This window comes from Carassius carassius, chromosome 42 (assembly GCF_963082965.1).
Source record: "Carassius carassius chromosome 42, fCarCar2.1, whole genome shotgun sequence".
Lineage (NCBI taxonomy): Eukaryota > Metazoa > Chordata > Actinopteri > Cypriniformes > Cyprinidae > Carassius > Carassius carassius.
The window spans coordinates 23,430,750-23,447,311 of record NC_081796.1 but is presented as its reverse complement, the minus strand read 5'-3'; the positions used below and the strand labels follow the sequence as shown (position 1 = coordinate 23,447,311).

At 37.0% G+C, this 16,562-nt stretch overlaps 1 protein-coding gene across 2 annotated transcripts in view; it reads left to right on the top strand.

The window, feature by feature from the left end:
• LOC132124248 (anion exchange protein 2-like) overlaps window positions 1-15,838 on the top strand; it is a 43,334-nt gene extending 27,496 nt beyond the window's left edge. For both annotated transcript variants that reach the window (XM_059535187.1, XM_059535188.1), the window contains 17 exons: window positions 1,067-1,206; window positions 3,016-3,196; window positions 3,794-3,929; window positions 4,161-4,353; window positions 5,671-5,776; window positions 6,059-6,243; window positions 6,361-6,577; window positions 8,449-8,655; window positions 9,649-9,797; window positions 10,097-10,291; window positions 10,371-10,616; window positions 10,735-10,824; window positions 11,485-11,651; window positions 11,800-12,053; window positions 12,437-12,606; window positions 12,791-12,964; window positions 13,986-15,838. In XM_059535187.1, coding sequence (XP_059391170.1) covers window positions 1,067-1,206; window positions 3,016-3,196; window positions 3,794-3,929; window positions 4,161-4,353; window positions 5,671-5,776; window positions 6,059-6,243; window positions 6,361-6,577; window positions 8,449-8,655; window positions 9,649-9,797; window positions 10,097-10,291; window positions 10,371-10,616; window positions 10,735-10,824; window positions 11,485-11,651; window positions 11,800-12,053; window positions 12,437-12,606; window positions 12,791-12,964; window positions 13,986-14,066 — 2,891 coding nt within the window. In that variant the 3' untranslated portion in view covers window positions 14,067-15,838. The remainder of the gene's footprint in view (window positions 1-1,066; window positions 1,207-3,015; window positions 3,197-3,793; window positions 3,930-4,160; window positions 4,354-5,670; window positions 5,777-6,058; window positions 6,244-6,360; window positions 6,578-8,448; window positions 8,656-9,648; window positions 9,798-10,096; window positions 10,292-10,370; window positions 10,617-10,734; window positions 10,825-11,484; window positions 11,652-11,799; window positions 12,054-12,436; window positions 12,607-12,790; window positions 12,965-13,985) is intronic.
• Window positions 15,839-16,562: the final 724 nt, after the last annotated feature.

Below are 16,562 nucleotides of genomic sequence, written 5' to 3'. Positions count from 1 at the left end.
TTACATATATTCAAATAGAAATCTGTTAGTTCATAATGTTACCATTTTTACTGCATGTTTGATCAAATAAATGCAACCTTAGTAAACATAAGAAACTTCTTTCAACCTTTTTAAACGCTGGTGTTTTTTGGTAGTTCTTGTTTTGACTAATATATTAGCAAATAAAGCACAAATCCATGACCTGATCTCCTGGGATTGCAACCTCTAGAAGTCAGAGTTTCCACTAGTTTCATCGTCTCTCAGGAGACGTGTGTGCATGCTTCACAGCAAGAGTCTTTTGTGGCCCAGCGGGACAAACCTTTATCAGACTTCAGCTGTATATCAGTGGTTCCTGTAATATACTCCATTAGCTAGTCTACCGTTTCTTTTGACCCGTGGATGTTAGAACATCAGTTCATAGATAAAACAGTTAATCAACAGTAAGTTAAACTCTGCTTGATTTCAGTCACTGTCAGCTCTCATCTGTCATTGCAAATCACTCTCAGAGTGTGAATGCCTTTTTTTGATTATGTAAAAGTGAATTTCAGCTTACTATGAAGAGTTTGTTCCTACACTCCCACTAGTTCGTCAAATCCACCTGAATCCCCTCCCTGTCCTTTTTACCCTGAATGTCTTTGGCAACTGGCCCATCCTGTAATTTCATCCTGATCCTGAACAAAGGCGATGACCTCCCTCTCAACCCTGCCAATGAGATTTTACCTAGTGAATATGGTCATTTGACTGATTTGGGTTATACTGCAGGGATTGTACATGCACCCTGGGAGAAATGTATCTTGAATGAAAAAGGTTATTTTTTATCCATCAAGTCCTCACTTACATTTACGTTCTACAGTTTGGGGTTAGTAGTTTTTAATGCTTTTATTTAGCAAGTATACATTAAACTGCTAAAAAATGACAGTAAAGATATTCGTAAATTATATTAAAGATAGTGTTACAAAAGATTGCTATTTCATACAAAGCTGTTCTTTGCATGGAAGCGCATAAGAGACCTCTTTTAAGTCTTAAACAGCAAACTGTAGCCTGTTATTTAAATAATATACATGCTTTTATTGGTCCATTCTTCCAGGCCATCGTTTTGAAGATGTTCCTGGAGTACGTCGACACCTGGTCAGGAAAAGCATGAAGGGTCAGGTGGTTCACGTCAGCAAAGACCAAAAAGAACCCAGCACACGCAGCAGTCGCAAGCTGGACCGGACGCCACACGAGGTCAGACACCTGTTCAGACACTAGTTACTTGGTTCTGGGTCTATACTAAGCAAGCTATGATGACTTTCAGCTTGATATTTTAGCGCGGATGTATACCTAGCCGAATCTGTAGGGGGCGAGAACGAGTCTTCGAACCTGTGTGTATGCCTACTCTGAAATTACCACATCAAACGTGACGTGCTAACATGGATGCAGCTGAAGCCGCCGGGTTTGCTTCAGGGAAATTTTTTTTTTTTAAGAAGCTTCCCAATGGAAACCTCGACAAGATGCATGCCTGTTTCACACATACTACGTCTGCAGTACGTATGCAGTCCGTGTGCGTTTCGTATGTGGTGCTGAAGGAGCACAGACTCATACTCATTGTGCTTTCACACAGGACGCGTTTGCAGTCTGCTACTCGGTACGTGAACGATCGCTGCACTGCTGCAGACGCAACGCTCTGAACACACTGACGGACCGTGAACGCTGGAATCCGTTAACATGAGTGCGTAAAAAAATCCGAAACGCATTGGCACTGCAGACGGAGTATGTGTGAAACAGGCGTAAGGTTGTTTGCACCCTGTGCAATGTGGAATTAGTTTACAGCTTTCTCAAGCAGTTTGTGATGCATTTTGGAAACAGGAGATGAGCCCCTGGTCTAATGCACCACCTGGCTTGAGAAACCCGTTCTAAAAGACTTAAAAGACTTTTATTTGGGTAGCACATATATTCTGAATGCCTTCGGCAGATTTCAAATGAGCCATTTTAATTTAAATTTAATCTATGCCCACAACTAATATATATTAATATACATAAATCTTTGAATTTATTATAAATGTATTTTTATTTTATATATATATATATAAAATAAAAAATAAATATAATAATAGCATCAAATAAAATAAGAGCACTTTAAAAATTCAATCCTTATCCAGTAATCATAAACAACTGGATCAATGAAAAGAGGTGGATATTAATTTGTCCAAATGTGGGAATCCTCATGTAATTTTGGTCACTATTAAGTGGACATAATTGCTTGTTTAAGGTGTAACCAAATGTTCTGTAAAAAAGTTTTAGTGCCATTTCCTCTGACTGGGATTTTAGGACAAATTTGTTATCGTAGACCCAACTAGCCAGGTTTCAGGTGTCTTTACAGAAGCCTTTACAAAGTCCTGATGGGTTGTGTCTTTAGTCCTTTTCCCAGATTGAGGCTCATTCATTGCATTCCCACTTTATTTTGTACAAGCCCATGCCCTTCACAACAAATAAAAGGAGGATTTTAGGGGGCAGGACCTGATTAAAAATGAATGAACTTCTTTCCTTTCACACACCTCGAAATAAAGAAAAGATCAGCTCAGGTAACGGGACATCGCGAGCCTTCAGACTCAGCCATGTTTTATTAACGCCCTCAGATTCCCCTCTAGACAGGTACACCAGCTCGGTCTTAGGCTAAATAAGTACTTATGGACCCTTTACTTCTAAACAACACCAGTGGGTGTTCACACCGCTCCCTGACATCTCATCAGTCAATCCTAATTTAACGGCATGGTCCTTTTAGACTTCTCCAGACGGCTTGCTCAACATCAGAAGGTCAGGAAATGCTGTGTTGATGTACATGCACAGGCTGGAGACATTATGTCTTAGGCAGATCAAACCAATGTTAACTTGAGTTGAGTTACTAGCTACTTGGGTTGAAATGCATAGCTGGTGTCTAGCTTTTATAACCTTAGCAAGTTGCTTTCATCCAAAGAAAGATAATCTTAGATAGTTGTAGGATTTTTGATGGTAAGGCGTTTTAATAGCTGTTTATTGCATTTTCTTTGGCACCAGGTGTTTGTGGAGCTGAATGAGCTGATCATGGATAAAAACCAGGAGATGCAGTGGAGAGAAACGGCTCGCTGGATCAAGTTTGAAGAGGATGTGGAGGAGGAGACCGACCGCTGGGGGAAACCACACGTTGCTTCGCTGTCATTCCGCAGTCTGCTGGAGCTGAGAAAAACCATCTCTCACGGTGAGAACCTGGAGAAACCTGCAGAAAAGTCTGTTTTATAGTGAAGAGCTAATGTCAGGTTAGAGCCTTTAATTCTGATATCAGTGTTTGTGGGGCTTTTACAATTAATTATGCTATCAGTGTCATGCTGCATGACGTGCTATGCTAATGAAACGGCTTTAAACTACTTATAATACTATATTCATTGAGAGACTACAAGGAATATATCTGCCAAAAAAAATTATTTCAAAATATTGCGCACTTAGAACCCAATCTTTACCGAAATGGTCCGGTACGAATACACGTACCGTTACAGCCCTAGTGAACAATAATATATATTTATAAATGAACATTTAATGTACGCAGACTAATAAAGGCTGATGTTTCAGTTTTCATTTTAATTTTGTAGCTTTTAATTATTATTATTTTTTTTTTTTTTCATATGACTATTCATGGTTTTGATTTTTATTTTAGTTGTAGTTATTTTAAATAATTTTTTTGTTATTTCGACTATAGAGATTTTATAGTTTTAGTTAACTGTTATAACATGTTTTATTGTATTGATTGCATTAATGATAATGAAGATTAAATGGCCTCATGTTTGATTTCTCTCATTAGGAGCTGTGCTGTTGGACTTGGACCAGAAGACTCTCCCTGGCATCGCCCATCAGGTGGTGGAACAGATGATCATCTCAGATCAGATCAAAGCCGAGGACAGAGCCAATGTCCTCCGTGCTCTTCTACTCAAGCACAGGTTGAGCTTGGATATTTGTACAATAATCAGTATCTAAGAAATGACATGTGATTTCGAGGTCTGAATCTGTTTACCCCACTTATATGGTCTTTTATTCTCATATAATCCATTGCTTTCTATTCTAAACCATTCGCCATGCCACTACCCGTCCCTGTGTAGATCCTCGCATGACCCTTCGCAGTCTCTCCTAGTGTCTCTTACCCGCTGGCTCCCTTTCTGTCCCTCCCTTAGTCACCCGAGCGATGAGAAGGAGCACAGCTCCTCATTCCCCAGAAACATCTCAGCAGCCAATCTGGGCTCTCTGATCACCCATCACCAGAGCAGCAGTAACCACCTGTCCCCAGTCCCCGAACTCTCCATCACAGAGCCACTCATGGGGTCCAGTCAAGACAGCTCACTTCACATTGACATTGAGAAGAACGAGGTAATTGGTTGAAAGTGTCTAAACTGGATTATGTTTTAAATGAGAAGGGCAACCTCACACTTTCTCTATCTCTCTCTCTCTCTCTCTCTGTGTATGTATATATATATATATATATATATATATATATATATATTAGGGGTTGAACGACTAGTGATTTTTTTTAAAGTCGACTCTTATTAGATTTTGCACAGCTATGGCATATGACACAGCGCTGAACATGGCTATTGCTCCTATAACAGCTAATTTTTATCAGTTCTTTTGTCTTTGGGTCGTTATATTTCTCAGATACAGATACAGATAAAATAGCACAGTAAAGATTACATTCATATGAACACATTAGTGAGAGCGCTTGCGTGTGAATTAATTCTACCTGGCAGCATCTCTCTACTAGTGAAGCTGTGAGATTTAGTTATTAAGAAATAAATGATAGAACTTTTCAGTTTCTAAGCTATTTTATTGAGAAATCACAGAACAGTGTTGACAGTACTTTTCCGCGATGAATGATTCTGTGTGCGAGCGATCTGCGCTTGACGTACGAGTTACTGTCTGTAGCCTATGTGTGTGCGTTACAGTGCAGCAGCGCATTAGATTAGAACAGCAATTAACTTACCTGCACAATAGACTGTTTAGAATGTGCGTTCTCCCGTTTAATTTCGAGCATCCAGTAATATAATCACACATGCATGTGGAGTGATTTCATAGTATGTATGTATTTGTTATTTTAACTGTTTGGAAATGGAACGTAAATGTGGAAGTCCTTCAAAGATTTATCCTTTTGCACCCTCTATCCACCTTTTTCCTCAACGTGGAAGTAAGCCTATGGGTGAGACTTCCGTTTCATTAGCCGCCATAGGTAAATAACGAGGAGAATAACAACGTGCAGTAAACGGTAAAACCGTTTGCAGTACAAACCAGTGTGTTCTTAATTAAGAGAACCGATTAAAATAATATGATAGGACACATCAATTGTCAATATCAAGCAGCAAAATTAACTGTTTTGTACAGCTAAAAATAGCTGGACGCAAATGAGACCGGAAGCTTTACTCATATAATTTACAAATGGCGGTGCCCATTTTTACGTCAGGAAAAAGCTGGATAAGAATAGAGACTAGTCGACGTCAAGCTTAAAGCGTCATGGCAGACCACTGAAGTCGTCTTATTGATTAGTCAGGGCAACCTCTGCATCATTTATTTTATTTTGTATGATGGTATGGTATGGTATATTATGTTTGTTTGTTTATTTTTTTCTATTTTGGACTGGAGTTGATCTCTTTTTTTTTTTTTTTTTTGAGTGTTCTTATGTCTCATTATTTGCAGAAAGATTCTGCTCCATCCATAGGCATGCACCGATCCAAATCCAAACATGAACTTAAGCTTCTGGAGAAAATTCCGGAAAATGCTGAAGCCACTGTCGTACTTGTTGGTAAGCAATAATAGCCTGATTCTGAATCCTGTTGGATATCTATCATAATTTGAAACCAGTCCTAAATGACTCAAATAAGACTTCTATACGAATTGAAAAATAAACTGGAAAAATCAGGTCATTCGTTTAAAGAGTTGAGAATTGGATGTAAATTACTACTGAATCCAAATCAACTAGATGCATCAGGAACTTAAAAGTTTATTACAGATTAACAGCAGCATGAACAAACAGTGAATTATTTCACAGAACAACAGGAAATTAAATGTACTGATGTCTTGCTAGGCAGTGTTGACTTCCTGGAGCAGCCCACCATGGCATTTGTTCGACTTCAGGAAGCTGTAGAACTGGACTCTGTGTTGGAGGTTCCAGTTCCTGTTCGCTTTCTCTTTGTGCTGCTTGGTCCTCCCAGCAACAGCATGGACTACCACCAGATCGGACGCTCCATCTCAACACTCATGTCTGACAAGGTGAGAAAGATGGGTGCGAGTCACCACTGCACGAAGTAAAATGAAGCATTGTTCCATGCCAAAAATTCAGTCTGTAATGCCTCTATCCAGTGTTAACCCGATCGCATCTCTCTTCAGCAATTTCATGAATCTGCGTACCTGGCAGATGATCGGCAGGACCTGCTCAATGCCATCAATGGCTTTCTGGACTGCAGTATTGTTCTGCCTCCATCAGAACTAGGCGGTGAAGAGCTCCTGCGGTCTGTCGCTCACTTCCAAAGAGAGATGCTGCGCAAGAGAGAGGAGCAAGAAGTGGCTTTCCTGTCCAAAGAGCCCAAGAGCCTTGAAGAGAAAGGTCTGCATTGACCTGTTCTGCTTTAGTTCCAGTTCAGCTTTTATTTGGGTTTTGTTTTATATTTGTGTGTGTGTGTTTTGTTTGTTTTTTATTTAAATTGATATCATCTTTTTTGTGCTTTAGTGTTTTTTTATTTGTTTTTCTTTTGCTCTTCTTTATTGCATTTCTTTTCTTTGTGCTTGGTTTTTTCTTTCACCTTTGGTTTTTGTTTGTTTGTGTTTATTTGTGCTTTTTATGTTTTTTTTTTTTTCATTTTATTTAAATGTTTTGTTTTGTGTGTTTTGTTTTTCTTTTGCTTTTCTTCATTGATTTTGTATTTGTGCTTGTTTTTATTTTTGGCAATTTTACTTTTATTGTGTAGTTTTTCATTTTATGTAGACTTCTTTTTTTTTTGTTGCTTTTTTACTTTTGCTTTTACTTTGTCTTTTCACTTTTTTATTGAATGTTTTCTTTAGGGATGCACCGGTTGACCGGCCATACATTTTTGGTCTTTTTTCGGCCGATTTTTCCGGAAGTGCGCCTGCGTGCACAGACTTCATTGTAATCGTTCGCTATGTCATTTGTGTGGAAGTATTTCGAAATCTGTGCGTAGGACACGGGCAGCCGTTCAGCACTGGAAATGCAGAGCTTCATGTCTGAGGCACAGATAGCAGGAAGCGATCAGCCGTTGGTGTACTGGCGCACAAATAAGAGTCCCTTTTCTGTGCACACTAAAGCTGCGCGAGCATATACTGTACCGGTCCGCACCCTGAACACGGGTAGACCGTGAAGAGATGTTCAGATCAACTTCAAACGAAACAGAATAAACTGAGACAACTTTTTTTTTTTTTTTTTTTGTAAAGTGGAACTTGCATACACGTTTGAAAAGCCAGAAGTAAACGACAGTTCTGTATAGGATGATTATTTTTATTTTACCTTAAAATTACATCGACTTAATTTGATTTAAAATCACCTGCTGTAGCACACTGAGAAAAAGTGTTCCATTCATCCAATTAAAAAATTTTAGGGTAATGATTCACATCTATATTTTTTAATTTGAGACAATAGTTATTTATTTTTCATTGGCTCAAGTTAAAAAAATATAGATGTGAATCATTACCCTAATTTTTTTTTTTATTGGATAAATGAAAACACTTTGCATCTTTTTGTTCGCACCAACATTATTTGATTTTAACATTTTTGGAATAATCTATTTATATAGCATACTTTAGTCTGTAAATAAAGACACTGGTAAAGACCTTTTTTTTAATTTAAAACCAAATTTAAAAACTAAAATACTGAATGCTTATTAAGAAACATCTTATTGAATGTGTGTTGATTGTGTTGTTTGGATTGTAGAACTATGCAGTTATTGCCTTTTAATTTCACATGGTTACAGTTAATCTTTTCATCTAAGGCCAGTTCTATGTAGTTTCAACCCAATTCAAAAACAAAAGCTAAAGGCTGATTTCTGTATCATCTATGTTTGTATTGAATGTAGGCTACTTACTGTGCAGTTACTGCTGTTAATTTCAGATGGTTGCAGTTATTGTTTTCAATAGCCAAAAGCCAGTTTGGCCTATTAAATACCAAATAAACATCTTGTTTATGCACACTTTCCTTCTTTCTTGTTTGTTGCTTAAAGATAAAAAAAAAAAAAAAAAAAATCGGAAATCGGTATCGGGATTGGCCAGTTTGCCTGTAAAAGAATCGGTATCGGAATCGGCCATGAAAAATCATGATCGGTGCATACCTAGTTTTCTTTCTCTCTCTCTGTCTATGTGTGTGTGTTTATGCGTGCATTTAGTTTTATTTTGCAACTTCAGTGTGTATTTTACCAGTATCCTATTTTTATTCATAATATCCAATATTCTCTCTTTGTGTGCAATCAGAGGCTTTGCTGGCACCCTTAAAACTAGAAGACGACCCTTTACAACGCACAGGCCGTCTGTTTGGTGGGCTGATCCGTGACGCCCGGCGCCGTTACCCAAAGTACATCAGTGACTTTAAGGATGCACTGAACCCCCAGTGCATGGCTGCTGTCATCTTTATTTATTTTGCTGCTCTTTCTCCCACCATCACATTCGGAGGCCTTCTAGGTCAGTTACACTACTGCTCTCCGTATTGTCTGTGCTATTACTGACAGAAACATATTGATAAGATAGACAATTAGACAGTGTTTTAAAATTTAAATGATTGTAATGTTAAATGTATTTGGTTAGTAAATTGCATTCAAAGAAAACAATACAAAAGAAAACATTATATACATGTATGCAGACATAATAAGTATATGTCATGGTGTTATTTGTGTTTTAATGATGATTTGAAAAAAAAAAATTATATTAAATATATTTTTGTATTTTGGGGTAAAATTTAATTCACCAACGATCTTTTTGACATTTAAATGTAAAAATTGCCTGGCCCAAAAAAAGAAGCTGTTTGGATTTCAATTAGCAAATACTGAAGGGTCTAGGATTTGGATCATTATTAGTGATTAATATGTTTCTGGCATTCTTTTTACCCCAACTTATGCAATGTAGCTTTCCATTTCTTAGATAAGTTTTGTGCAAGCTTAAATATTCATTGGGCTCAATTTTTTAAATATTAGTTCTGTGAGCATGAGGAATCATTTTCTAGTATAAATTGTTCACCACAGTGTCCTGAGCTTAACCCTATTGAAAATCTCTGCTGTGTGCTGGAGTCAACTTTAAAGAAGGCTTCAACTCTTGATGTAAATAAATGTTGTGATTTTGCAATTAGGTTATTGTAGCAATGTTGAGGTTATTGTAACAATGAAAAGATGAATGCACACTTAAATCAAAGCTAAACCATTTTAATGAAACCTTTTTTTTTTTTTTTTTTGACCAGACAGTGTATATCTCTTCAGATCTTCTAAATGTAATCGGTAAATTGCTTCCAGAACTGTCTTAAATGACTTAAAACAGTCACAACCATTTATGAAAAAAAGGTTATCAAACAATCAGTAACTCTGATCCTGATTAAGAATTTTAATTGACTTATGCTTGAGCTCCAGACAGTGTGTGTGTGTGTGTCCGACTTCTCCGTTTAACACTTCAGTCTTGTGTGTACAGGTGAGAAGACTGAAGGCCTCATTGGCGTGTCGGAGCTGATTGTGGCCACTTGTGTTCAGGGTGTGTTGTTTTGTCTGCTCGGGGTTCAGCCACTTCTGGTGGTGGGCTTCTCTGGACCAATCCTGGTGTTTGAAGAAGCTTTCTTCTCTGTGAGTCTACAGTACCAGGTTCTCCACCAAAAACATGCTAAATATCATAGATATGCTGTCAGGTTCACCCAAAAATAACCATTGATTCTATTATTTATTCAGTATTTCCTTAGTCCATGATAAATTAGCTTATTGGTATTTATTGATGAGTGAAGAATTTATGATTAAGATAGTATAGTTGTAGTTAGTCTTTTAATGTTTCATGTTTTTAGAATGTTGAATCTGTCGTAGCATGCATAAATAAAATTGCATATGATAACATGAATAAATAAATGATCCTCTGTCCTCATCTTCTCCAGTTCTGTAAGGGCTATAATATGGAGTACCTGACAGGTCGGGTTTGGATCGGTTTTTGGCTCATCATCATCGTAGTAGTGATGGTGGCCTTTGAGGGCAGCTTCCTGGTCCGATTTGTCTCGCGTTTCACCCAGGAGATCTTCTCCATCCTCATCTCTCTCATCTTCATCTACGAGACCTTCTCGAAACTGGTCAAGGTAGTTTGGATCATCTTTTGACTGTGTTTGTCTGCATATATGATCATGAAGTCCTCTTGACTGCTGGTGTTTCCCACAGATATTCCAGGAACATCCTCTGAGACGCTGCTCTGCTACGCTTGTTGATGTAAACCGCTCAACATATAACTCAAGCATGGAGGAAGTCACTTTAAGTCCATTAGCATTGAACAGCAGTATGCCAGAGATGGTGAAGGTGGTCGGTGAACCTAATACTGCTCTGCTTTCCTTGGTGCTCATGTCTGGGACCTTCTTCATCGCCTTCTACCTCCGCAAGTTCAAAAACAGTGCCTTTTTTCCTGGCAGTGTAAGATGCTATCAGATGAAGTGAAACCAATATTGAGTGCTTAGAACTTTACAAAGGAACGTGAGGTCGTTATTTGTCATCTTCTGTCTAAAATAAGTAAATCTATTTTTTTTTACAGCTAAGAAGAGTTATTGGAGATTTTGGAGTTCCTATTGCCATTCTTATCATGGTTTTGGTAGACTACAGCATTCAAGACACGTACTCACAGGTGAGGAAGGATGGTTGTCAGTTTGCAGGTGATTTGATGAATTTGTGCTATGGATATCTAAAATTGTCCAGTTTGTTAATGAGATGTGTTATGTTCCCTATTATAAGCACAAAGAATGTATTTTTCTACTTCATTTTTTATGTTTTGTGTCCATTATTATTATTTTCTTCTATTTCTTGTTTTATTTTATATATTCTTTTTGCCTTTACAGTCTTTTACTTTACTTTAGTGTTCCTGTGGCTCAGTGGTAGAGCATTGTGTTAGCAATGCAAAAGGTTGTGGGTTTGATTCCCAGGGAACACATGTTAGGTAAAAAAGTGTTAGCCTCAATGCACTGTAAGTCGATTTGGATAAAAGCGTCTGCTAGATGCATTAATTTAATTTATTAGTTTTTATTTTATTTTTTGATTGATTTTTTTAAATAAATTTTCTGTATTATTATTATTATTGTAATTATTTTGTTATTGTAATTTATTTTAATGCTCCAGCCTTTTTAATTTATTTTTGATTTTAATTTTTATTTACTTTATTTTTTTATACATTTTTATTTTAAGTAGTTGTAGTAGTAGTATTTAATTAATTCAATTTTTTTCTTATTATTTTATTCACATATGTATTGTCATATATATATATATTTTTTTTTTATGCTGCACCCTGCAGAAACTGAGCGTACCCCGAGGTTTTTCAGTGACTAGTCCTGATAAACGAGGTTGGATAGTCAATCCTCTGGGCTCTGATGGTCAGTTCCCTATCTGGATGATGTTTGCCAGCATCCTTCCAGCTCTACTCGTCTTTATTCTCATCTTTATGGAGACACAAATCACAACGTGAGTCCCCTGTCATGTTTTGTCTCATAATAAGCGTCTCATTATATGTGAACATTTTGTGGAAAAAAATTATTACACAACAAATATAGGACTAAACGAATGTATCCCTGATTTATGGTACAGTATTAAAGATGCTCTCTCCTTCTAGGTTGATAGTCAGTAATAAAGAGCGAATGCTGGTCAAGGGTTCAGGTTTCCATCTGGATCTGTTGCTCATCGTGACTCTCGGTGGCACCAGCGCTCTGTTCGGTCTGCCATGGATGGCCGCGGCCACGGTCCGCTCTGTAACCCATGCCAATGCCCTCACCGTAATGAGCAAAGCCGTCGCCCCAGGAGACAAACCTCGAATCCAGGAGGTCAAGGAGCAGAGGGTGACCGGGTTACTGGTGGCAATATTTGTAGGTGGGTTCCAACAATTACGGATTCTAACATTTTCCATTTAGACACATCCAGATACAACACAAAATGCTGGTAACTTAAAAAAAAATGTATTAGCAGTTTTATTATTTGATGGACATTTATGTATTTTTTTAATTTGCTGTTGCCAGTGTTTTAGAAAAAATAAGCAAGACCTACCAGTACAGTTTTTTTTTGTTTTACCACAATTTTAGGTAAAATCACTGTAACACTTAGTATCTGTGGCATATTTCTACTACATTGCATAATATTTCTTAACATGCACATTAAATCAGTGTAAAAATGACTATTGTGTGTATTTGTGTATGAATGAAATAAATGAAAAAGTCTATAAAATGTCTTCATACTGCAAATTGTGTTGGCTGTAGGTCTCTCAATAGTAATTGGCGATCTGCTCCGTCAAATCCCCATCGCTGTGCTGTTTGGTATCTTCCTTTATATGGGTGTGATGTCACTGAATGGAATCCAGATGACAGAACGGATTCTGCTACTGCTGATGCCCCCTAAATACCACCCTGATCACACCTATGTGCGCAAGGTCAGGACTCCAATCTGGTTTTTGTTTATTAATAAAGAGCATTTTTAGTCATTATTCCCTTAAAAAAGTACTGTGGCAGTAGCATACTGCAGTTCTAGTATCAGATGCAGATATCTTTATGGTTGTAACTAACAGTATGGAAGGTAGAACTGATTTGTACAGTGTATCTTGACTGAATCCTCAGGTGCGGACCCTGCGGATGCATCTGTTCACTGCGATACAGGTGATCTGTCTTGCTGTCCTCTGGGCGGTCATGTCTACTGTGGCATCGCTGGCTTTCCCGTTCGTTCTCATCATGACCATACCTGTTAAGATGTTTCTTCTGCCACGCATCTTTAGCACTCGTGAAATGCAGTGTGTAAGGACCTTTGCATGCTCAAAAACACATACAAAGACTTTTTTTGTTGTTGTTGAAGAATTAATACATTTATTGTACAGACATTTATAATGTTATAAAATGTTGCATTTCTAGTTTAAATAAATGAAGTTCTTTTGAATTTTTTATTCTTTAAAGTATCCTGATAATGTATCACGGTTTCCACAAAAATTGTACCTGTAACATTGATAAGAAGAAATATTGCCAAGAAGAAATATCCTGTGACACTGAAGACTGGAGTAATGATGCTGAAAATGCAACTTTGATCACAGGAATGAATTACATTTGAAAATATATTTAAATAGAAAATAGCTATTTTAAAATAATATTTCACAGTATTACGGTTTTAACTGTGTTTTGATCGAAGAACTGTAAGATAAAACTTGCAATTCTGTGAAATAAAGTAAAAAATTGTTAGATAGAACCTTCAAAATCTCGCAGGTCTGGCTTTTTTTCTTGCAATTGCAAGTTTATATCTCACAATTCTGAGAAAAAGAAATCTGAATTGTCATCTATAAACTCGCGATTGCAAGAAAAAAGTCAGAACTGCAAGATTATATTGCGAAATTATGAGTCTATAATTCGCAATTGCGAATTTATATTATGCAGCTCTGAGGGAAAAAAACAGAATTGCGAGATATGAACTGGCAATTGTAAGAATGTATTTTTTTCTTCAGAACTGGACTTTATAACTCGCTATTGTGGGTTTATATCTCTATTCTGAGAAAAGAGGTCAGAATTGTGAGCCATAAACTCAAAATTGCAAGAAAAAAGTCAGAAATGCAAGATTGTATCACTCAATTCTGAGTTTATAAGTCACAATTGCAAGAAGAAAAGTCAGAATTGTTAGATAAAAAGTTGCAATGACCCTGTTTTATTCATTGTTCAGTGGTGGAAACTGGCTTCCATAGTGCACAGATGTATCATGCACAAAAATATATATTCAAAATCATGCTGACTAATGCTGTTTGTGTGTCTCTTCTGTCTCTCTTCTTATTCTCAGTTGGACGCTGATGATGCAGAGCCTACTTTTGACGAGAAGGAAGGACAGGACGAATACACAGAGATGCACATGCCAGTCTGATCCACGCTCGCAGCTGTCTGTCTCTTGCCTGTCTTCCTGTCAGTCATGCTATTGGCCAATAGGACAGTTGCTTTTAAAACCTTGATAAACCAAATGGTACGGCGAGTCTCGACGTGCTGTAGAAGCAAGAATAGTGCATTACGTGGATCTGATCTCCACCCTGCATTTCCAGAGACTCATTTCATGTGTATTAGAGAGTTTGAGCTGCTATCACGCCGTTTAGCCTTAAACAAGCGTGTTTGTCTTCTGTGAGAAACACGAATGTACCTTATGGGGTCAACTGAAGGTTCCTAGCACCATTCAGGGCCCATGCAATATTATAGTAGTTTATAGTGAGTATTCATGATCAAGAAGGATTCCCAAGGTCCATTTCAACTTATGCTGCATGTGTGTCTGTGCTTTTAATAGTTTTACTAGCTTCTCTTTTATTTTCTGATTTATGACCCAGCATATATTAATTCACACATTTGACAGTATTTTTTTTCTTCGTTGCCATCCGATCATGACTTTTTTTCCCTTTAGAAATCTAAAGAGGTGTTTTCTCTGCTATAATGCATAAGTCACACAATACCCTAAACTCTCACAAAAACTCCAGATGTGCAGTTTCTGTATATTATATATACTGTATATGTTACATGTAGAGCGACTGAACTTTTAGAGAATGTATTTTACGTTTTAGAGAATGTATTTGGTAGTAAATGGTCCTGAGGGATTTTAAGATGCACTAGTGACCTACTTGGAGTCTGTAAACCCATTTTAAGAAAAAGAAAAGGTGCGTCCCTACAGATGATCACAGAATTGTAGTGTTCAGGGTTCTGATTCAGTTTATCATGGTTTATTTATAAGACCTCAACATTTTGACCTGATAAACTGGTACTTTCTACCACATCTACCACAATTCTTTCCGAAAACAACATTGAACTAACACTAAAACAGAAGCCTGTTCACCAGATCTAAGCAAACGCACTGTATAGATTTTGATTTACTTGGATGGGAACCGTATTATTTATTTAAGTTCATGAGGGATTTTGCCACAGAATTCCTAAATAATATCACTGTTTCTTTTTCTCATCATTCACAAATACCCCACTTTCACTCAGGTGAATCTGCACTAATAACATTTTGATTCAATACACTTCCACGAATGGTGTGCACAAGCCATTAGGAATAAAAATGACAAATGTAACTTATTTGGTTACGTTAATTCAGTTAAGCATGTTATATTTATTTTAATAGCATTACACATTTTTTCGGAATGTTTTGTCGCTTTTTATCTGTTTTTTTCACACCATTGTGCTTTAAACTACAAAACAAGTGCTTTACATCTTATTTACATTACAAATGATGATTCCCGAATCGGATGCGTGTTAGGATCTTTTAATTCTAGGAAGATATTATGTTAGTTTTATATTGCTTGAGATCATGTATGCGCTAACTCATGACATCTGAAGAGTGAACTCAAAAATAAACTGTGTAGACGTTATTTTTATTCGACTAGGAATGGGTTTGACGTTTTATCTCATTATTTGAGCGTACAACGTTATTTAGATGAAGAGTATTTTTATTAAGGCATCCTCTTGGAATGACATCTTTGTCAAAATGGAGTTATTCACGTGTTCTGTGCCAACTTATTAACATTATATGAAAGTTTTTTTAATGTTGTGTAAAATTTGGGACTTTTTATTTAAAAAACAAAAAGGTACACAGTCGAATGGAATGCGAAAACTTTGAAGCTCAAGATTTCTGAACTACTCGGAATACAGATAGAAATGTTGTTTAGTACATCAGGATCATCATATAATTGTACTTTGGCACTGTTGTTTATCTTGGACATTCCCTCTGCCCCGTATTTAGCGACTGGTTCCAGTTTAGCGTGATGCGTCTAGACACGTTTGGACCTGTTTTTATTCAGTCTATGGTTTGGACCCGCAGGACTCTGGGAAACCCGATCATAGAGCAGCACTTTGAGGTTGTGTGTGAATGCAGGCAGGAATATGATTGCGTGCAATGCTTCTACTGTGTGGATGATCCGCAGCACTTGTTTGTAGATGTGTTTATGGATGTTTTACGGGGTTTAAGACTGAAGGTTAATGTTGGAACTCTGTGGTCATTTTAACGTTTGTTGATATTATTTACAAAAGCATGACCTGCTGTTTGGCAAAGGAAAGTGAGGGTCATTTATGCATTTGGGTTTAATTTGTATGTTAATTGGATTATTAAATTTTCCTCTGTACATAATCCAGTATTTACAGCAAATTCCAAATATTGCAAATAAAGTTAATTTTTCTATTTAAACTGATATTTACATTTATTCATTTAGCAGACGCTTTTATCCAAAGCGACTTACAGATGAAGACAGTGGAAGCAATCAAAAACAACAAAAAGAGTAATGATATATAAGTGCTACAACAAGTCTCAGTTAGGTTAACACAGTACACGTAGCATGGGATTTTAAATAATATAATAAAAAATAATAATAGATAAATAAAATAAACT